The 23,692-nt window shown below is 43.0% G+C and overlaps 1 protein-coding gene across 7 annotated transcripts in view; it reads right to left on the bottom strand.

Moving 5' to 3' along the window:
• Positions 1-23,692, bottom strand: part of FGD3 (FYVE, RhoGEF and PH domain containing 3) — a 107,603-nt gene that overhangs the window by 13,659 nt on the left and 70,252 nt on the right. For all 7 annotated transcript variants that reach the window (XR_001877417.1, XM_017830936.1, XM_017830937.1 and 4 more), the window contains exons 5-15: positions 20,894-20,983; positions 19,678-19,814; positions 18,203-18,359; positions 13,656-13,794; positions 12,807-12,865; positions 9,977-10,123; positions 9,219-9,311; positions 8,175-8,254; positions 7,733-7,763; positions 7,147-7,248; positions 3,239-3,301 (exon numbers count right to left, since the gene is read on the bottom strand). Coding sequence is in view for 6 of the 7 variants with exons in the window: in XM_017830936.1 (XP_017686425.1) it covers positions 3,239-3,301; positions 7,147-7,248; positions 7,733-7,763; positions 8,175-8,254; positions 9,219-9,311; positions 9,977-10,123; positions 12,807-12,865; positions 13,656-13,794; positions 18,203-18,359; positions 19,678-19,814; positions 20,894-20,983 (1,098 nt within the window). In the remaining variant the exon portion in view is untranslated. The remainder of the gene's footprint in view (positions 1-3,238; positions 3,302-7,146; positions 7,249-7,732; positions 7,764-8,174; positions 8,255-9,218; positions 9,312-9,976; positions 10,124-12,806; positions 12,866-13,655; positions 13,795-18,202; positions 18,360-19,677; positions 19,815-20,893; positions 20,984-23,692) is intronic.

Genomic DNA, 23,692 nt, shown 5'->3' with positions numbered 1-23,692 from the left:
TATTTCATAATATTTCTCAATATTGTGAGAACACAGCGAGAACACAAGAGTTTGAAACATTGCTATTGCAGCTGTAGAAAATATAACAAAAATGAAAGAGTCTTTATGACTTGGCAAACTCCAGTGAACAAATACAGAAGAAAGACGTTTTCAGTGATGCGATATTTAACTGCTCACACTGAGAAAGAATTAAAAAGCACTTTGCTTTCCATGCCTTGCTGCACAGGCACTGCCCTCATCCCACCCAGTGATGGCTCAGTTGACCTGACCACATACTCTGAACACATCATCTGAACAGAGGTTTTTGCAGCAAACAAGGACACGCATCGTAATTCACACTGTTCATCACAGATAATTTAACAGTCACTTTGCAACCGTGTCCTTTATTACACAAGCTAGTTTATGTACTGCTGATGCTTGTTAAAAGAGACGCTAAGACAGAGCTGCCTGAGCTGCAGCTGAAGTATCTTGAAACTAATGCACTTAAATAATTGTCCTATTTCTCATCTTTCACCGTATACCCAGCTCTGTTTTGAAGCTGACAAGTCTAATAGGAAAAAAAACTGACATAAAATCTGTTCAGAGCCAGGATCTTTCAGACCAGGCTCTTTTGACCACTTTGCTTTTACTGTACAGCTGCATTTAACTCTCTAAATCTCGACAGTTTCCTCCAACTTTATAATTTTGGTGGAAAAACAGTATATATCCCAGCAACAGGTACAGCTCATGCAACTGCAAGGTGAAGGGCCATGGCTGGCCTTCTTAGGAAAGCAGACATCTTCTCATTAGTGAACCACAGGAGCCTCCATTTGCTTCTGAAAAGCAGGGAAGAATCACCAAAAAGCTGGTAGGAACAGCAAGAAAACCAGTGCACCCGGGAGACTGCTGTTCCATTATTTATTACTTGCTATATAGTCACAGAATCAGGCAATCTCAGAATGGTTTGGGTTCCTTAAAGACCATCTGCCATGGGCAGGGACACCTTCCACTAGCCCAGGTTGCTCCAAGCCCCATCCAACCCGGCCTTGGACACTTCCAGGAATGGGGCAGCCACAGCTCCTCTGGGCCAGGTATTTCATTCTGTCTGGGCCAGCAGGTAGAAATTCAGCCTCAATGCTGTACATGCAACATGAAGCACAGTCTGGTGAGACTCTTACATGGGCAGACACATGAGCAACAAAGGGGTTTCCATCATTTTCGTTCTCATTATGCTCTTACAGGCGTATTTTCCATTTACAAGTTACATATTTAGGGCCACCCATAATGGAGCAGAACATCAGCAGGTGCTTCTGGAAATGCTGAATAAAGAAATTATTTTAAATTACATGGTACATTTCGTACTTGGTAATTTTTTAGTGCGTTTCTCTACGTGCCAACATCGTTCACCCACGGTTCAGTGTCAGAGTCTGCCACAGGCTCGTACTGTCCCCCTGCACACAGAAGGCTGAGCTTAAACTGTGCCAGAAGTGCAGAGCAGCAGAGTAACTCAGCCAAGAGGTACCACGATGCTGGACAGGGGCAGATGATCCTTCCTGCACTGGGACTGCACTGCCTGGTTATGCCAACGGGAACACTGGAGGAGATGCCAGCAGCCTCTTCAGCAGACTCTGGGAAGCACAGGAAGGAGCTCCCAGTTTTCCTGACCACCACTACCACCAAGTGGTTTGTGTGTGAAGCTGCTGGGCACACGGTGCTTGTGCTCTCACTGAGCTGTTAGTAAAGGGGTGTTGGCATTAAAAATTCTTATTTTCTGAAGCTGCAACTAACATCTTTATTCATTGCTCACACTGACATTATCAATTTGCAGCAGAATTAGAGCCCAGAATCAATACTATGCAATTTTGGTGGTTTTACCTTTGTCTTTTTTACCAGTTCCATTTTTATTCCTATCTCAGGAATTAATTTTTTCTTTAAATACATGACTTAAGGTAAATTACTTAATGTGTCAAGATATGCTAGGCAAACCATTGATATTACTATTCATAATCAAGTAAAAAGATATAACTTTTTAATTTAATTACAGATAAAATTTACATTTCTTGAAGAAACTTAAGACTACCAGAAATTTTTGTGGTTCTTTTTTTTTAATAGTTTCAAACATCTTTTTTGTTAAGTAGCTTGCTCACTACAGCATCTGCAACTCAAGGCACAGGGGCACTAACTGCAAAATTACTACAAATAAAGAAAAAATTGCTTAGGGAAAATATGAAGTGTGAACAAAAAATAACCAGCAAGGAGCACACTAATCACAAACACTTATTTTTAATAACCTGGTTTTTATATAGGTTGAGTTGCTGGCTTGTTTAACAGCTTTGCACTGACACTCTGTACACTCTACCAGAAGGTTCCAAGCTTGGCCAGAAGTCTGGAGTAGCTACTGAATGGCTTCTTTGTTATTAAAAAGGTCATGCTAAATACTCAACACCCTGTAGCCTGTCTCAGCAGATAAGGGTTTTTTTTGGTTGTTGTTGTTTGTTCTTGTTGGGGCTTCTTCAGTAAACTCAGCTGACTCTGAGGCATTTCCTGAAAATCTTTTATTCTAGAAGGCAGAGGTAAAAATGCTGAAAAATAGACCTTATTAAGGACTCAAACCCTCGGGTTTGACTCAGCAGCAGTCCCAGACTGTACTGAGCAAAATGAAACATACCTTTGAAAGTCTATTTTGCTTTTGTGGCAGCCACTGTGGAAGAACTATTAATCAAAATTTGGTCCTGGAGACGAAATCCTGAGTCACACAATGCAACAGCACTAACCAGACAGGTTTCCTGGTCTCTTTTTGCCCCCCTCCCTCCAAGCACTCAGTGTAGCTCCCTATCACAGTTTGAACACACAAACACGCAAAACCAAACAAAAAGACCCAGACAAAACAAAACCTAAAAAAAAAACCCAAACAAACCCCCCACAAGCCCGTCGTAATAAACCCACCCAAAACCAACACCCCCCTCCAAAAGCCAGTGCTACCAATTTTAAGAACCACCGTCTCTCAGTCGAGGTTTCTCCGAACCAGGCTCAGACACACGTGCAGCAAGAATCTGAGCAGGATTCAAATTCCCTGATGCTGCAAAAGTAGCTATGTGACTTAGCCAAGAAGTTAAGGACAGCACAGCTGCAGCCACAGACAGCAGGATATAAACCCATATATTGAAGTATGATTTTTTTTTCCCCTCTGCTACAAAAGAAACATAATCCACCCTCCCCATCCCTGCTCTGCCTCAAGTATTAGCTTCAAATTACTCACCCCTCCAAATGCACCACCACCATCTGCTCCTGGCATTGATTCCACCGAGCTGGTGCTGGCTATCTGAGGGAAACAACGACACAGAACAGTTTCAACACGGACATTCTTCCTAAAATATATTAAACATCAAAAAGAAAACAAAACGAAGAAAAACGGGTAAAAGAATTTAGAAGAAGAGAAAACAAAAACAAAAGTTTGCTTTCAGCCCCTCATCTCTTCTCTTCTGAATACACTTTAATTCATAGAATCATAACACAGAAACACAGGATGGTTTGGGCTGGAAGGGACCTTAAAGACCATCTTGTTCCAACCCCCTGCCACGGGCAGGGACACCTTCCACTAGACTGGGTGCACATGTTGCACATATGCTCAGCCACCCATAAATATGGGGTTGGCTCTGACGTGGATGACTTCACAGATGGCACCCAACTGCCACCTGCCTTTGAGTGCAACCTGTGCCTGCCCCCCACGTGCTGCAGAAAGCCAATGCCATGGTTTGAAGGACACCACCAGAGCCTGCCAGCCAAACCAGCAAGGGCTCTGTGCAGGCACTGGATTCAGACAGGAACAAAATGTACTCCATTCAAACGCCACTCAGTTAACTTTTTCTTCATTGCAATACATCTCAATTTCTTGATAAATGCAAAATGGCACCTCTACATATATATTCATATAGAATTCATAGACAATATTCAGGTATCTATATGTATTCAATACATACAGATGGCAAATAACAAGCTCGTTTACATTTAGCACCAAAATCACAGGCTGCATCCTAAAAAGAAAGGAAAACCATCTCCTCTGCCATTAATTTAAATAGAGTCTGCTAGTTTACAGGGGGTTCTTAAACTATGAGACTCTTTATGATAAATTCCCCTGTTACTCCCACAGATCATTCTTCCTTTGTCAGTCAGACAACATCTCTTATTTCGAGGTTATCCAAAAAGCCAGTGCATTCTGGCACTCTGGTTTCATTCCATTTGAAAGCAAAAGGGTTTAACCTCTGTTATTAGAAACAACATGACCTGTACCGTGAGTAAGCAGCCAAACTGAAGAGCTATTAATCTTGATACCTCACTGTATCTATTTCTATTCTAATACAATCAATCGGCTCTTTAGAACAAAGAAAGGAGCAAATGCATCCCCTGGGGCCGGGCTTATGCCACCTCAGAGCACTTCCTCAGGGAATGAGACTGCATTAAAGGGAAGCATCACTCCTCAGCTCGAGCCAGCTATTTCTGCCTCCACAAAACCCAGCAACCCTAAGGTCTTCACATCACCTGTTCCTCAGTCCTGTGGAAAGGGGTTCTTTTCACTGGGATCCTAAATCAATTCAGGGATTTATTCTGCCTAGTAAAAGGACATCTTTGTGCTGTGACAGGGCACTTGGGAAAGGNATTTTTAGGTAATTATTTTAGGTAATTTTGAAAAGATGTGTAAATGTTGGCAATTTTTTTGGTTACACTTCTCATGAAGAGACTGAAAAAACCCCCAGTGAGTTTAGGGAAGAGTAAACTTCTCCAGTTGCCTGTTGAGATCCTCATGTCCATTTAATGTTTACTTGGAATAATGGGCTAAAAATCAAATACCCTGTAAAATATTTCAAAAGGGCTTCTCCTTGTTATGCTACCACTGCCACTCATAGTGTGTAAGATCTGGTATGAACACAGTTATTGAGATTTTTGTCAAAACTACCCAGAACTGTGGGGAGAGACAGAAACTACGAAGGGAAATAGTGATGGTTCAGCATCCAAAAATCATAGTTTAACTAACAGAAGTATTCTCAGTCTTAAATCTCTGGGATGTCACTTCCACAGAGCTCAGCTCTCTGCAGCACTTTTCCTTGCCAGCCTCCAATACTGCACAAACTGGCTCCTTCCCCACATCATGAGCCTCTAACTCTTCTTAGATCAAGCAGTGGTCTAGAAGAGGTCCTTCTTCTTGGGAACAGTTTTAGATGGCTTTAAAAACACCCTTGACATAGCCTGGAAATGCTGCAGGTGAAAATGGAGAACTAAGCCACAAAGGAATCACAAAGCTTTCTCAGAAGACTTTTCTTTAAAAGACTGCTGCTACCCTTATCCTGCCTGGGACTGATTGGACACGACACTGAATACTCCCCTCCTGAGAGTTCATTGATTGCTGAAGGTTATTGCACAGGCATAATGTGAAGAGTCAGGTCAAATTTCGGGTCTCTGCACCTCCCCAAACCCACAAGTCTCCTGTAGGCAGATTTCAGGCTGAAATCAACCCACAGTGCTGGTATGAGCTTATGTAAGTCAGCAGGGACACAGAGGCACGGCCAGAGTTGCATGCAAAGACATGCACTGATCATGAACTGCAACCAGTCCTCAGCACTGTAACACAGTAAATGTATGGCCAAGGATGGAAGAAAAGCAATTTGACCCTTTTTCTATGGGTTTATTAGAACCAGAGGCCAACTTCTAGTAGTTGTTACAGATCCAGCCTGGAGTACATGAGTGCATATCTATTTCTTGACTCATGAGAGCAAAAAAGATGATTATTGCCATTTTTCCCTCTAAAGTAGCTGCCCAATATTCCGTAGATGATGAGATATGCATGGTGGATGCTGCCTACCACAGGGTATTGGAACTAGGAATGCTCTCAGTACTTGTCCAGTTTTCCTTACAGAAATACTTTCAGCTCCTTTTAACTGACAGCAATTTCTGCCACATTTAGCCGTGACATCAGTTTTCAAAGCTGATTATCTAGAGAAGCTAATCTCCTAAAAATGCAGGTTAGCATTCTGGCATTAAGGAAATTATGGTGCAGACTGCATTAATATCATACTCAGGGATAAACCAGACTCCTGCTCTGCTTGACTTCTTTGAAGAGCAGAGCACAAACATGTGGCTACACCACGACCACAGAAGCAAAATCAAACAAAATTTACAAAGCAAGATAATTATTATGAAGTTGAACAGATGCTGGGTCTTAATTACACAAAAAAGTGTGTATATTAGTTTGCTTATTAGCAAAAGATTTTTCTCCATCAGAGCATCCTGGCTCTGAAGGCAGCCATGAGTTAAGTGAAAAAGACAGGCAAGGATTGATTATTTTCTATTTTTTTTTCTGAGTATTTTTAGCTGCTGAATAGTTCAGGAGCAGTAACCCATGCCAGATTCTGAAAATGGCTCATTGCTGACTGCTACCAGCAATGGGATTCTAGACCCTGTGGAGGTTTGGGAAGATCTCCACTGTCAGTCTGATAATACTGGGAGGAAAAGGCATATCCAACATCTCTCCTGAGGCTCCTGGGAAATCAGTCAGATAAAAATCCAGATTATTGAGTCACTGAATCAGTCCTGGGAGAGACGTCAAAAATTGTTAGGTACCAAAAGAGAAAAAACCCGAACAGTTTAGGAGGGCAGGGGAGGGGGAAGATAAAAAGCTCCCAAAGTTCAATCTCTGCAGATGGACCTTCTCTTCCTCTGCTCCAAGATCTACTATGTCTGAAATCATCAAGTCCCAGGCAGCAGTGCATGAAATTCCTAATTATTTTGCTCTCCCAGGCCCTCTCCTCTTGAGCTCGTAGCAAATGCCTGTGGCTAAGGTTATCACCATCATTTTCTAGTTGAATGGAGAGATACTGTTGTTTTCCTCATGTGAATACTTCCAAAACAAAACTCCTAGCAAACACAGCACAGAGTGATACATTATGGCTGTGGAGAAACAGAATCAACTCTCAAGATTATCTGGCATATTTAGTTGAAGACTATTTTTTCTGAAATATATTTATTATCTATAAGAAAGAATTTTAAGATCCTTTAAAAATGCATCAATTTTAAGTCTTTTTAAGCACTGCAGGGCTGAGTAACTGTAAATGTGTAGGTTTTAACTGTTAATAAAACTGCTCTGGCAAGGGAGAATGAAGCACTGGTACTTACTGAGGAATCAGGAAGATGCTCCTCCTCTTGTGAAAAAGAGCTATTGAAAGCTCTGAACGTCTCACTGTTCTGTTTGTGCTTTTCAATTGTGGCTTGAATGACCTGAGACAAAATTCCAGCAAAGATGAGAAGCATCATAAAAAAAAAATACTTTCATAGGAAGATGTGTAGGATTATGATTTGATAAAAAACCCTTAGACTTGTATAAATGAAAGGGAAACTTAAAAATCTCGAGCAGTGGTGTTAACTCACTGCTGTTTAGGTTAAAAACTAGAACTGCCATCAGACAGGGTCTCTACAGGTCAAACTGCAAGAACATACAAGGCCTGATGTCTCAGTCTCCTCTCTCACTGAGCTCGAGGACTGCAGGAAAGGGGAGCCCATTTGGAGCCCCCAGACACTTTGTGGAGCCAGTGGGTCAGCACTGGACCCTGACTGGCCCCCACATCTCTCCAGGAGCATCTCCACCAGACTGGCCCACCCAGCTTCCTTGCACAGCCACATTCATCCAGAACCCCAGAAAGTGAATTTTAAATGCTGCTGGCATGGAGATTGCTTCCCCTTCTCATTAGTGTTTTGTACTAACCTGAATCCATTCCCTCTTCTCCTCTTCTGTCCTGTTAAAACAAAAGAAAAACAGAGGAAACATCCTCATTTTACTTCCAATGTTTTCAGTAAATTCAATTCACAGCTTTATATCCATCAAGATTTTAGCTTTACTATCCACAATTTTATAAACATTATTAAAAATATTTGACTGTACTTATTAGAAAATGTCAAAAATATTTTAATTATGATACAGTGGAACTTACAAGCACTACTATAAACGCTGCAAACATTCAATAAAGGCAATCAACACAGCACTGTAACACACTTTGGCTTAGGACCAACATTCTCTTGCATATCTAAGTTACACATCTCTGCTGCTCCCCTCATGGTTTAAAGCTTTGTCACACTTGTACAGCCCCTAGATCATCAATTTCTCCATATATATTCACAAAACTCCCAAGACTGAACAAGTACTACACCTGGCTTGCAGTTCCAGCGATCTCTTTCTTCCTGTTATGGAAAACGTATGAGTCATGTTTTGCTTGGCAATTTCTTGGACCTGTAAAAAGAACAAGTCAGCTTCCTACTCATCCACCTTGTCTTTCCATCATTTTTAATGGCTTACAAATATTCTTTGAAATGCTCAGTCGAAAGGATCATTCTGAATACGGTACAGAGGTAGAAAAAGTAAGGGATTGCTTTCATAGTTACTTGTCTTGCTACAAAACTTGTGGATCTGAATCATCAACCGGTCCCCTAGAGCAGCAGGGGAGAAGGTGGCTCCTGTGTCAGCAAGGGGACCAGGGAAGGCTTTCAATCAAAGCATGTACACAGTGACCATTATTCTACTTGCCTCTGAATGGTTACCTTATTACAATTCAAAAAACAACTCCCAAAAGAGATACAATCACAGAATCGTTAAGGTTGGAAAAGACCTCTAAGACCACCAAGTCCAAGGGTCAACCCAGCATCACCATGTTCACCACTGAACCACGTTCTCAAGTGCCACATCCACACGGTTTTTTGAACACTTCCAGGGATGGTGGTTCCACCACTGACCAGGGCAGCCTGTGCCAGGGCTGGACAGCCCTTTCAGTGAAGAAATTTTCCCTAAAATACAATCTAAACCTTCCCTTGTGCAACTTGAGGCCGTTTCCTCTCATCCTGTCACCTGAGAGAAGAGCCCAACCCTCACCTGGCTACACCCACCTTCCACGGAGTTGTAGAGAGCGAGAAGGTCCCCCCTGAGCCTCCTTTACTCCAGCCTGAATCCCCCCAGCTCCCTCATCAGTCTTGTGCTCCAGAGCCCTCCCCAGTTCCATTTTCCTTCTCTGGACACGCTCTGCCACCTTAAGGTCTTTCTTGTAGCGGAAAAGCTGGATTGATCGGAAGTGATCCAAAGCTGGATTTTAGAATTTTATTATGTTTTTATATGCATACAGTGTTATGTTTTCGGATTCAGCAGGGATCTGAGGCTATCAAGTGGAGAAGCACTAAAACAGGGAAAAAGAAGAGATGCAAACCTGCAGTCCTGCAATGTCCATCTTCTCTCGGACACTGAACTTCTGGCCGATCAGCCTCAGTTTTGGCACACAGTATAGCACCATGCTGTTAAACTGCAACAACACAAGAGTTTAACTTAGGGGCTACAATGCTGGACACGCCCTGCATTGTGACAGTTTAGGCCTCTGGTGTGTTTTATTCTAAGGTGCAGCTCTTAAGAAGAGGTTTAAGTTGAAAGCTGGGCTCAGGGATCATTACTGAAAGCAATGGGCAGACAGAAACATGTCAGCCAGTCACTTCCCACTTCTGCCCCTCCCTCTGCATTTGACTGCCTTGAGAGCACAAGAGCTCTTCCCTCAGTGCCAGCAAGAGCTGGCCACCACCTGCAGCAACGTGGTGTGGCTGGAAACAGCCTCCTCTGGCACTCCACAAAAACTCAGCCTCTGGGGAGGGAGATGGGAAAGGCCCCTTTGGACCTGATAAGGCATCAGTAAAATCACAGCATGGAAGAAGGAAGGAAATCCTCGAGCAAAAGCTTCAAGGGAAAACTGCTGCTGAGAAGGAGTAGCAGGGCTCAGCTGGTGAAGGTTTTTTGTATTTGAGCTTAGAAAGATGGGAATGTACCACAGAATCATAGAGTGGTTTGGGTTGCAAGTGACCTTAAAGGTCATCTCACACCAACCCCCTCCCATGGGCAGGGACACCTTCCCAGGTTGCTCCAAGGCCCATCCAACCTGAGCACAACTCTGAAAAGAAAAGAGCAACATAAAGCACTCACCAGGAATAAATACCTATCCTGTGCTGTGCCATTCTTTGCTGAAAGTTTCTGAATATGTCCTTCTTTAATGAGCTCATTGGCTGGGTTAACAATATCCTCTTCACCACCCAGGCGCTCATAGACTTCCAAAAGCTTGTGCATCTTTTCCTGCAAGTACAAAAATCCAGCAATTTAAATTTAAAAATTTATTCCACTTGGTCAATTGCCCATTGTGTCATTTCTGTGGTAAGTGTAAATAAGTTGGAAAGAAAATAAGCGTTTTTCTTCTGCTATAGCTTTGGATTTTCATGAATACCTGTTGCATACTCTTCAGTTCTCCTCCCCACTCTGAATTAGTCACCCAGGATTGTACCATTTTAATGATATTTTGAGATGAATCTATTTGATATTTTTAGTCATTACTATTCAACAATAAATATGTATCACAGAATCATAAAGGTTGGAATAGATCTCCAAGATCTTCAAGTCCAAACCTTTGGAACCATTACCTTCGGAAGCAATGACACTGGGTCCAGTAAAATCAATGGCCAAGTTGGAGACCAATACATTACCAAATAATTTCCAAGTTTTAATTTATTAACCCCGCTTCCACTCCACGTCTCAGACTAAGATTCCTTCCACAGTGTGTTCATTTCTCAGCTTCTGAGAAGTGTCACCTCTTGTGTCTGCTGCTGATACAATTGGAGGGAGGTCTCCATCAGGAAGCACGGTCACATTCTGCAGCTCTAAGCTAAGCCTAAAACCTCAGCTGTCTGAGGAATGCTGCAGTCCTACACAGGAGCCTCCATGGCCAAAAGTACCTCTGAAATAGGCCAGGCCAAATTTCTTAAAATATAGTTTTCATGCACTACAGGAATCCCTATATCTTGGTAAAAAATTTTTATGAAGGGATTACTACTTCCTGTCCAGCAAAACAGTGTTTCTACTTTACATTAAGTCATCCAAATATTAAAGTCCCTCTATACAGTATTCAAATGGATAAAGGTAACACCTTCATCCACTTTATTAAGCAGTACAGAAGCTGTAACAAGTTAAAATAAGAAAGGTGTGTAACCCGTGCTCCCGAATTACAGCCTTTGGAAAGGTTTAGCTTTCAACCTCAAGCTGGACAGATGTGGTCCAAATGGCACTGTCAGCAAATGGTCAGGAAGTGAGGACCAAGACTGATGGTCGTGGTCAGTATCCATACCCAAATATATGGTCAAACACACCTCTAAATCATACCTCTACCCACCCATAGATTAAGCTGAAATTTCAGGTCTTCACACACTTTATTTATTTCCGTTTGACTCAAGAATTTTCACCATAAATATGTATCACGCCAATTCCTGTCCTAATCAGTTCTTCTGACCAATGATTAAAGAAACGAACAGTGGAAAAAAAAAAGCCACCAAAAAAAGAAACACAAACTCCAACCATTAAAATAAACAAACTGCAAACAAAAGGGAAGGTGGGGGATGTGGACTAATAACAAGTATGCAAATCACCTAAGCATCAAAAGGCAGATTTTTTTTTCCACCAAATGGGAAGACGAGCAAGAGATCCTGCTAATTTACAAAGAAACAAACAAGCAAACAACCAATAGTAAACTTCTCAAACAGTTTTTTTTTTTAAAGGGGAAACTAGAACACTAAGAATAGATCCAAAACCTGAGGAACATCTGTACTTCTAGGATAAATCAGCTTTGGAAGCATGATTTATTTCTTCTACTGCACCACAACAGGAGGAAGAAGCCAACACTCAGTTCAAACCTCCACTAACTTTTGGAGATTTTGCTACAGCACTCTCTTTCCTTTTGGTCTGGCTTGGACCTCATGCAGCAAAATTATTACAGCAGCCTTTTCCAATAGGTTTTTGTGTACTAACAGAAAAAGCATCCAACACAGAAAGCCACGAGCCGGTAGCTTCATATTCCTGCTGTCTGCAGAGATACTGCACACAGCCCCCAGGAAAAAAGTTTTTAGAGGCCTCAAACCAGAAAAATTTCCACCAAAATATATCCTTATCAAGAGAACACACCAGACTCAAACAGAAACAGATGGTTTCCTCACTGTGTTTTCAGACATACTGAAAATACACAGACATCAGCTGGTTACTGCCCCAGAGCAGCCACAGGAAACGTGGTCTCGTGGTGTCCCCCCCGGCTGGGGAGGAAGTAAGAGTCTGAGAGGGAAGGGGACATAAACCTTGCACCCACAAATGGCCAGTGGGTATTAAGCTGGACACACAGCATTTCAGATCTATTAAATACAAAAGGTCCTGAGACACCTGGGTGCACCTGGGTGCAACTATAAAGTCCATTTACTTTTATGGTAATGCACTAGAGCTCTTCTATAGGTAAAACAGTTGCCAATGTTCAAAATATCTGTGGTCTGACTGCCCAGCTTCTGAAGTGCAGCTTTCCAAAGCTACTGACACATGCTAAATGCACACTCGGTGCATTTAAGATGAGCCAAAATCAAATCAAAGCAACCTTCAGTCTGCTGAAGGCCTATAGGACTACAAAACCAGCGTGAAAACCTGCAAGGACACCTTATGAATGGACTTAACTGGAATGCTTTCAGTGCTTTTCAAGGAAAAGCAAATAATGAGTTTTGTGAAGACCTCCTTTTTCAACCCACTGGGTCCTTAAAAGCAAGGAAAATGAAATTTAAGCCCAACAACACACAGTAACTGCACTTACAATAAAGAGAACTCGGAGAGCCAACGGATGTTTAAAGCCTGACTGACAGTATTTGAAATACCTCCCCAGTCTACTGTACTGAGCCTGTTGCAACGAGAAACTATCAGTTCAGCCAAGATCCCAATTCATTCTGGAATTGCTACTCACCATCTTCCGGATGGCTGCATTGGAATGGTTCGCTGCCGTCGATATCAGCTCCAGCGACTCTGCAAGAAAGGCACCAGCAGTTATGCATTCTCCACATTACATCTGTTAACAGCACATTGAGGGTTTTTTTCACCTCCCTGATTTTTATTTTTTTGTCAAAATTGCTGTTATAGACACAATCACTTCTGCACATTCAGCTGATCCGTGTGCGTTTAATGTTTCACTTTTCTTTCCTAAAAGTCCAGATGAGCCAAAGGTCACAGTGACAAAAAACTCCATCTTCTAGGAATCACCTGCTAAAAGTTAAGCCTCACTTAGGTCTTTACAAGCATTTTTTTAAGACTGTTTTTCTAGAACAGGCCTTGCCTGCTTACAGTAATGTGGACCCTGTTTTGGCTGAGATCAAAAATTCCTCAAAACAAAGAGAAGTCCATTTCTCCTGTTTCTCCGTGTGAACAGAGTCTAACTGATTTTCCTGGCAAGAAATATACATTTTAATACAATACACATTTAAAACCATTCTTACTTTCTTCCTCTGGCTATTGCAAGGATGTCCATCCATCTTTGTCCCTGGCCATACAACGGATTAAACAAAAATGCCAGATGTTCTACCAGGACAAACTTCAATATATGGTCTCTGCCTATTTGCTCCTTTTGTTCCTAGAGCTGGCACCCCAACCCTTTTCTTCTCTACTCCAATAGCATTCAAAACCCCTTTGTTTGGCAATAATTTGATTAATTAAAATCTCCATCTCTCCTACAGTCCTGGGGGTAAGTATCTGAACATGTGAAGAAAAAAGCGCCCAAGATTTTATTGTGCTCATTAGACAGAGAGGAGTTTATATGTACTTTCAGCATCTTTCCTGTCTGGAGATTCTTCTGGAAGTTTCTTTAAATAGTCCTTCAGGAGAAGCTCGTAACGAGGAATCCTTTGCACTGGTTCAAGCATGTGATGCTGTAAAGTCAGGTTTCCACACACCTCCTGTTTCTGTAACAGAGAGAAAACAAACACAGGAGGGTTGGGTTTTGTTCCTGCCTTTGGTGTTAAACAGCAATGAAAAATGTCCATTTACATAAACCAGAGGAATATAGAGGAACTCCTCAACCATCATGGAATGACAGACTCATCAGGTTGGAAAACACCATCGAGATGATCAAGTCCAAACATAAACCCAACACTGCCGAGGCCACCACTAAACCCAAGTCCCCAAGTGCCACATCTACACCTCTTTTAAATCCCTTCAGGGATGGTGACTCCACCACTGCTCTGGGCAGCTGTGCCAGGGCTGGACAACCCTTTTGGTGAAGAAATTTTCCCAACAGCCAACCTAAACCACCCCTACTACAACCTCAGGCTGTTTCCTCTCGTCCTGTTCCTTGTTCCCTGGGAGCAGAATCTGACATCCCCCCCGGCTCCACCCTCCTGTCAGGAGTTGCAGAGAGTGAGAAGGTCCCCCCTGAGCCTCCTTTTCTCCAGGCTGAGCCCCTCCAGCTCCCTCAGCTGCTCCTCATCAGACTTGTGCTCCTTCCCCAGCTCCGTTCCCTTCTCTGGACACGCTCCAGCTCCTCAAGGTCTTTCTTGTTGTGAGGGGCCCAAAACTGCCCCCAGGATTTGAGATGTGACCCCACCAGTGCCCAGCACAGGGGACAGTCCCTGCCCTGGGCCTGTGGCCACATCATGGCTGGTACAGCCCAGGTGCCCTTGGCCTTCCTGCCCACCTGGGCTCCTGTTCAGCCACACCAGCACCCCCAGGTCCTTTTCCAGTGGGACACTTTCCAGCCTCTCTGCCCTCAAGTAGTGCTGCAGGGGGCTGTTGTGACCCAAGGGCAGGACCTGGCACTTGGCCTTCTTGAACTTCATACAACTGGCCTCAGCCCATCGATCCAGCCTCTCCAGATCCCTCTGAGGAGCCTTCCCGCCCTCCAGACATAAGAGCTTACAGGTTTCATGTGAACCTTTGTCCCACGTGTGGCATTTTCTGCAGATATGCAACAATGTTCTTGAAGATTCTGTGTGTTTCCTCAGAGGCTCAGAAAAGGTCTTGTCACCCCCATGGCCCTGTGTAGCATTGTTCCCCACAGACTACACAAAACCAGAATGCCCCTGGAGATATACTGCTTGCTAGAGCTCACTGTAGGAGCAGCACACACTGCTCACACCCATGAAAGGAGGAGCTGCCTCAAATTCTACTTATTTTTCACTTGACCAAGAAGCGTGGGGGGCGTTGAGACAGATTACATTAAATATCACCCGATAAGGCACCGATGTGCTCTGCTTGCAACAGCACTCAGTGTTGGAGTGTACCTGTTTTCACAGGATCCCTATTAAAAAAAAAAAAAAGCCAAGGGATGTTTCTATTTCAAAGAGAAGGAGAGATGAGAATCTCAGAAAGAAGCAGTAACTTGCTTTAAAGCACACAGGAAGTTCCTGCTAGCGATGTAATCTGACTCCACAGCAGCATGTTAACCACATACACACACATGCTCCTCTCCACAGCATTATTTTTACATCAGCTCACTAACGTGAGTGTTTCTAGTGTAAACAGCCTCTCCACAACCACATTAATTTCTCAGAGAAAGGCGCTTGTTTCAAGTATCTGCAATTTCCTCATAAATATTCCAGCCCACGCCACTCTGCTGACTCGCTCTGCTCTCATAGCAAAGCCTGGAGATAATGGGATGAATGCCTGAGAGGAAAATACTGGCTCTCCTTCCAGAAATCCAAAGGTGTAAATTTACTTTCAAAAAATATCTTGTCACAGTGTAGCAGGGTGAGCAGTATTTCTGTTTAGGGGAGCTGAAGTGAATTTATCATCTCTCAAGAGTTATACAGCACCATATTTCCCAGAAAAATACAAGTGGGATGGAAAGAATCAGAGATTCCAGGGCACAAAACTGCATACCATTACCACTTGGATTATATTTCCAAGTCCAGTTACTATAACTTTCTCCATGGTCTTTTTATTTCTACAATAGGATGAACCTTAACATAGGACAGCAATAGGGAAGCAGAGGAGGAGGTCACTCCAAGGCTCAGCCAGTTGTATTCACACACAAGTACCCCTTTCTGAAAAGGCAGCACTGACAAAATAAACTGTTCCAAATAGGAGAAGGTTCATGCTATGCAATTTTAAAAGTTTACAGAGTTTACATTGGAATTCTAATGACTTTACTAGGGGAAAGATAAATGTTTATTCTGTGTTTAATTCATGTGAGAATACAAAGCACATACATATAATATATAAACATTATTCATTATATGTTGTATATATTTAAAAGTATTTATGTGATGGCAGGAGAATGTTGACAAACCAAAAGTCATAATAAACTCACCAGCTTTTAAGTTTTGGCCCCAGCAGGTAGATGTGAACTGAACAGAAAGTATGTTTATCTTCAAGGTCAGCTAAAATCAACTTGTTAAGTCACAGTCATCCACTTATTAGTAATTTGATTTTTGCTTTCTGTTTTCCCTAGTTTAACATAATTAGTAACTGTGAATGCCTTAAGCTGTATATTATATATGTACTATTCCATTAGCAGCTCAGGTAGACCATGCATCCCTGCAGGATCACAACACTCTTCAGCTGGTATGCTGAAAACTAACAGTGGCTTTTGTTAGCCCAGAGATAGGTTCAGATGAGTGGACTAAGCATTCTGGGTCAAATCTCTGCCTCCTGCAGCCACAGCCACTGCTGTGAAGCTGCCAGTAAATACCCTACAGCACAATCCTGTCACCAGCAGGCTCCAGAGCTTCACCTCCTGCCTGCACTGCCAGTGCCCACACTGCCTGCCAAGTGTTCTGCTCAAGGAACAGCACAACTTCTCCTAGGCTGGGACAGGCACAGACTGACAGGTATCACACATCATTTGTGCTGGAAGCTTGGTGGTGGGAAGAGACAGATGAATCTCGTGGAGGGCAGATGGCTGTGCTGTAGGGAAAGCAGCCCCAAACGGATTTACCCTGCAGAAAGCCATGTACATGGCTTGGCACAGGCTGAAGACAGAGAACCACTGCCCTGCCACGCGTGCAGGCTGGGTGCAGGCAGAAGAAGGGTAAGACAAGGCCCTGTGGAGCAGCAGCATGGCAGGAGAGGACCTCCCCCAGTCTCTGCTTCTCCAAGCTTCTGTCTGAGTCATGGCTGCAGCCCTGAGCCTCCACACAGGGCCTCTCATCTCCCAGGTTGCTGGGGGATTACTTGATTCCTGACAGCTGGCCCAGCCACAATCCTCCCATTTAGGGCAGGCAGCTGTGCTCCCTGCTCAGCTTAACCCTCTCCTTGCCAGCCCTTCCCTTCCAAAGGACTGTAATGCTTTCCCAGGACTGGCACAGGGATGCTCTCGAGCTGCTGGAGCCTCCTGCATCCCTTCAGCTGGCCCAGGACCTGAGGGGAATAGAGCAGTTTTACAGACACACCAGCATAAGCAGAGCCCTTCCCCTCTCCCCAAGCAGCTTTTTGTACAATGATGAGAAAACACATGAAAATCACTGTTAAGCATCCTCCTGTAGAACTGTGATCCTGAGAGTAGTTGCATTGCAGCCTCTTCAGGAGCCTCAGGAAAACCAGTCCAACAGCAGATGCTGTCAGTGATACATGTCCAAATTCAAACACATCCACCTCAGAATGAAAATGTACTTATTAAAAAACAATTTAAATTAGTAATGAGGAAGACAAAGCAAAAAGAGTCAGAATTGCTGGGCCAGTGGTGAAGTTTTGTTCTGTGACTTCTGATGCTCCTCTTCAATCACAGAATCATGGGATGGTTTGGGTTGGAAGGGACCTTAAAGACCATCCAGTCCAACCCCTTTCTGCTAGACCAAGTTGCTCCAACCTGGCCTTGACCACTTCCAGGGATGGGGCAGCCACAGCTTCTCTGGGCAACCTGTGCCTGGGCCTCACCACCCTCACAGGGAAGAATTTCTTCCCAATACCCAATCTAACCCTGCCCTCTGTTACTTTAAAGCCATACAAAAAAATCAAATAAAATCTTGAGTGGAGAAAGGCTACCTATGTGAAGAATATGTGTCACAGCAAAAGAGAGAAAGGACTGCCACTAAAACTGTGTATTTTTAGTATTAGCGTGGTATTGTCTTGTAGCTGAACACTGGGAAACAAATAAACTCACACAAATAAATGAGGACCTCTCGGTCCTGGTTCCAGGACACAGTTAATTTTTTCCAGCAGCTGGGAGGGGGCATGGCCAGGACCCAGAGGTTATTTGATACCTTTCCATACCATTCCATACCACCTTGTCATTGCCAGGGTGGGGGGAAAGGGATTCTCTCTCTTGTAGGGGGAGAAGCGAGGTGTAGTTTTGGAGTCTTGGTGGGGACACTAAATTGGGGAGCATCATTCCCCAACAATCTCTGAGCCTTATTGTGCCAATTAACAACATACCTGTATGTTCTGAACAACGTCTTTGAAGGGAGAGGACCTCTGCATACATGTGTTCACTATGTCCATCGCCCTGTCAAAGTTCTTCACATATTCTCCATACATCTTCAGAAAAGGAGCAAGTTTCTGTAGGATATCTCCCAGCCGTGGGTTGACACTCCTGTGAGAAAGAGACAGGTAAGTACGGAAATCTCTGGAAATCAGAAGTGTCTTCAGAGAGAAAACACAGCTGTAAGACTTCCACAGCTGTCTCCCACATGCACAAGCACTCAAACACATGTGCAATCAAGACAGTCAGGCTAAGTTTAGTTTAAAGTAATTTATACAGTACCCCAGACGAAACCTCAAATATTAATCCTGATGTACAAGGGATGGTATTTCTGCCCCCACTGTCACTCTCTTAAGTGAAGGGCAGATTCAAACTGACCATGCATTGTTAAAGGAACATCTGTATATCTCTTATGCCCAGCACAAAATCTTGTGGGAAACTTTTACATTTTAAAAATAATCTTTTCCACCACAGCCAAACATCTGAAGAGGTTTTAATGCAAAGAGATGGTTCAGTTCAGCTGAGTAATCCCTGGAGGCCGGGCACATATTTGCCTGGAGACACCCACCCCTCCATCCCAGGCTGGAGCAGCAGTAGCCACACATCACTCTCTCCTCCAAACTCATGGCCAGACAGAGAGCCAGCCATTCTTCCCCCAGTCTGACCACACAAGACCCTCTTTAGCCAGTGAACAAGCTTCTACCCTCTTCTGACTCCCAGACTCTCCATTTTTCCTCCCCTTTATTACAGCTGCCCCTGCAAGCTCAAGCACAAAGGTGCTGAGACTCATTTATTCCTTCTGGTCAGTGATGAACTGTGTGAAGACTGGACTCAGCCAAGAGAGATGCAAGCTCTGGTCTTGTCTTGGTCATGTAGGGCACCTGGAAAGGTCAGCACTATCTGCACCTGCCACCAATGTGCCATCTCAAATTTCCTAGATCTGACTTATAATTAACTTTCTACCCATCACTGCACTTCTGCCTGAACTACAACTTACAGAATCACAGAACTATTAAGGTTGGAAAAGACCTTCAAGATCATCAAGTCCAACCTTCAACTTATTACAGTAGCCAAATTTTAATTGGTATTTGAAAATATTTATTTCATCTATGAGGCCAAAACAAGCAATTTCATTCCTGTCAAGTACTGCAATTTCATAATATTGCAGTAACAGGAGAGTTGGGAATGCAGTAAGGAAAACAGCTCTGGCAATACTTTGGACTGAAAGAACGTATTCTGGAAAATTTGAGTGCTCAGACCTATTCCTGAATTCAAAAATGCTTGAGAGACTCCATACTAATACATTAAATAACTAATGTATTAACTACTGCATTAAACCATTAAAAATTTGGACTTAGACTAGGCCTTATGGTTGCTATAGTTTCTTGAAAATGTATTCTTAAAGTAATTGTAAATGACAGTTACCCACCATTCTTGTGTAATTCTTGTTTTGAGCTCAGGGAGAAGAAATTGTCCATGGAAACAATAGATGGAAGAAATGTTTGAGAAGATGCCCGTTATCACTTCGGATGAAATCCCTGCTTCAGACAACTTAGTGCAAAAAACCTGCAGAAGACGAGACAGCATCAACATTTATTTACAAAAAACAATCCCAGACACACTGACTTTGGATTGTCGTTTTGCAAAACTGACTGCTTAGAACAGAGCTACGGATTTTGATTTGTGGCAGTCAGTCCTTGGGGTCTTTCAGGAGGTTCACAAAACATAAGCCCACTGTCACTCAGAGTTAGATTTATCAATAAAATTAGGAAAATATGAGCTGCAATTCAAAAAGGGCTGAAACAACTGATATGATCAGACATCTCCTATTTGGGAGTGCAAGCTGCAAAGAACATCCAGTCCCTGAAGAGCACTTGCTGCTATTTACATAAATCAAAATAAACCATGTGATTGTTTTGTTTCTCAGCAGGAAAGACTACACTATACTGAACTAAAGGGAAAGACACCCCCCAGATTTCTATGGTCTAGAAACAGTCTCTGCTCATGTAAAACAAACACTGTAAGTCTTCCCTAGAGCTCCTAGAGTCAGAGGGTAGAGGGCTTTTGAAGTTACAGCTTCTACCAGCATTTCTAGCCAGGTGACAACTTTATTTTTCCTCTTTTTTCCCCATTTTTAAAAAGCCCTTTGTTAGCAATGTGTCCCATCCTCATTTTTATTTCATTCCTGCACATTCATGTTGTTTTTTTTCTTTGAGATAATTATTGAAATACCTGAGCTGTGTAGAGTCAACTCAGTATTTATTGGGAAGAAACTTCAGACTCGTCATACCAGTTTTACTTCATCCCCACGTGTAAACATGATAGACAACAATTGCAAAACACAGCAGTAAAAACACAGTTCACTCTAAGCATGGGGCTGACCCCTGTGGTCTGATTTTAGTAAGACTCCAACCTCTTGCACATCAAAGAGCAACCACAGATTTCATTGTTTCTCAGTGTCTCCAGTGTCCCTGTGATTTCATCTCCCCATAAGCCCAGGGAGGAACCAAATGCTGATGGTGTCTGTATCTTAAACTGCTGCTGCTTTCCCGTTCCCCTCTCTGCCATCCTAATCCTCTGGCCTGACAGCAAACATCACTGCTGCTCATTGAAAAGAAAGGCGAGTTAATTCAAAAGGGAATCACCTGGTCCAAGAGATGGAGTCTTTTAACGTACGCTTCTTCCGTGTGCAGCAGCTCACTGGCAATGTTGAACAGCTTTTGGGGCTCTGTACACTGAAAAACAAATCACAAATTACAATCAAGTTACAAGTTACAATCCATCTGCACCTACACCCCCCTAAGTTTCATCAACTGTTCTCTTTTCCATTTTGTCAGTGGCCAAAATCCTTGCCAGCAGAGGGGCCCGGAGTGAAGGAGGTTAACACACTTCAGAATCTGCTCTGTGTCCCTCATCAAAGGATCACTTTGCTCCAGAGATATTTTTAAAGCTATTTTCTGAAAGAGCAATTAGTAATGCAGTCAGTGGCTGGTCAGGACATCACTTGAGTTCATTATGGTTTTATAAAAAGAACCAGAAACATCCTCTAAAAACCTGGAAATAAGTCTAGCCTATTTGGAAAATAAGGCACTGGACTGTAAATCAACTGTTCTCCTTTTTGGACTCAGGTCCTTTAGCTGAAAAGAAAACAACTAGAAACCAGACTGTTTGGCCAGATTTCTCCTCTGGCCAGCACAGCATTACTCTCTATGGCATATTTCTAAGATTTTTGTGCAGCTTTAAACACAGGCCAATTCCCTGGAAAGAATTTTCGGCACTGTAACCCAAATCGCTCAGTGAAGTCTTTCATTAAGCTCATTTAAAAATATAAAATGAGAAAGGACTACTTAAAAACCCTAAATACAGTTACAAAGCACTGACTTTAGCCAAAAGCTACACAGACCCTATGCTCTCTAAGTGCTTAAAAATATTTGAATTATTAGAATGCAGGCATTAGCTGTCCAACACTCTTTTCAAGGGTTTAAATGCCATGCTTACATATAACCAAACCAGTCCAGAATGGAGGGTTGGCTGGTTTGTGTTCAGGAATACAAACATGGAAAACAGGCAGCGATGACGATCAAATGTAGGGAAATTGTACTGGGCTGGATCCAGGAAAAAAAAAAAAGAGAACTGAGATGAAGGTAAGAGGTGTATAAATGACTCAGGGAACAGAGAGCACCGACTGGGTGCAATTAATCACTGCTTCCACGGGAAAAATGAAGGGCATCAAATAAAATCATCGAGGTGCTGCTTCAGGAGCTGCTTCCCCAAGCAACACAATGCTGCTGGGGGTCACCTTCACACAGGTTCACAAAAGGAACGGACAAATCCACAGCGGAAAAATACAGCTGAAGTCTATTAAACACACAGGGCTGTTTCCTGTTCAGGAGGCACCTGGGCCCCTCACCAGCAGCAGTGCTCCATCCCAAATGCCTGTCTCTGGTGCTTGCATTTGGGGCAGGGATTTCTAGACATATCACCATCAGATCGTTAGAAGATATTAAATAAATACTCTCTTTAAGCTTCTTCAACATCACCGTATTTTGTTTCCAAACAAAGCTGACACCCCAAACACACCTTTAGGCAAACTGCAGTACAAGCAAAAGACCTCAAAGGCTTTCCAAAGCAAGCCATGAACTCAAACAAACCAGACCCACAGCTATCCTACGGGGAGGATGAAGTAGCATGAAGCACCCACAGCTCCACAATATAAGTATTATTCGAAGGACAGTGAATAGTTTTTCTGCATTTTAAGCAGCATCACGCTTCTTTTGAAGCAATTCCTCTCCTTCCAGGTATGAATCTGGAGATAGGCAACCATGCCATGAGTGAAGTTTCCACACAGGCTCTCTCTGCCACGCTACTGAAATATTTCAAGTCGACTCAAGTACTCTTTTAAGCTATTTTAACATGGTACACAACATCCTGTTCTGTTCATTCACGTGATATGTATTAATATTTAGGGGAAAAGAAAAAAATCACAGCACAGTGAAGTTCTGAACTTGTTACAAGCAAGTACATTTTATTGCAGCTTACACAGAAGTGCACTGCTGGCCAGTCAAAACCAGTAACTGTGAGGATCTCCCACTCAGAAAGAATTTTTCTGCCAGTTTTGCGGGGCACAGAGAAGCACGAGATGAAAGGTGGCACGCCAGCCACCAAGAGCATCCTTTGCGTTGTTTGAGTTCGGAACTCGAAGAATGTTTATTTCCAACAAAATAAGTTTGTACTCAGAAGTAAATCTTTACATAGCACAGGCGCTTTTTAACCTCCTGACCTTCACCATCTGCAATTCAGTTTATATTTCCAAAAAACTTGCTGACATCTGCTTAAATACCAAACAAGGGCTGAACAGATCCTCAGCTTGAGCTCAGTTTTACAGTGTGACTCTATCTTCAGTTGCTATCTCTGCTAGAGGCAGATAGGCACATTTTTCAGACTGATTCGCAACATATTTGCCTTTCAATGGACATAACATTTTAAATGAAACTGTAGATTAATTAAATGTGAGGCAGTCCCATTCTTCTAACCTCATCTTGTGCCGTGGCAGGATAGCTTTAATAAAGCCTGAGCCATCATTCAGTTCACTAGGAACAAGATATTTCATGGTCCATGTTTCTCAAGGAGAAGTAAAACAAATCTGCAAACCCAGATGTGGACTGTATTATGCTCTGCCCCGTGCTCTTGTGGCACAGCCACAGCACGCTTGGGCCAGAACCCTACACCTACTGAAGAGGCTGGATGGAACAGACTGGCTGCAGGGGTGACAAGAAAGATCATTAAAAGGAGGAGGGAGGTGCTGACTCTACACCACAGGAAGCTCACTCCAGTGCCTGAAGCAGCATGATGCTCTTTCACTTCTTGTGGAAGATTTGAAAATTCATTTCCAGCTGTAACTGTCCAACAAAACATTTTAAAGTAAAAGAAAACACCAGCCTGAC

Source organism: Lepidothrix coronata, unplaced genomic scaffold, assembly GCF_001604755.1.
Source record: "Lepidothrix coronata isolate B3197 unplaced genomic scaffold, Lepidothrix_coronata-1.0 Scaffold186, whole genome shotgun sequence".
NCBI classification, from domain to species: Eukaryota; Metazoa; Chordata; class Aves; order Passeriformes; family Pipridae; genus Lepidothrix; species Lepidothrix coronata.
Note: the sequence above shows the minus strand (reverse complement) of the source record. Positions and strands in the feature narration are given on the sequence as shown.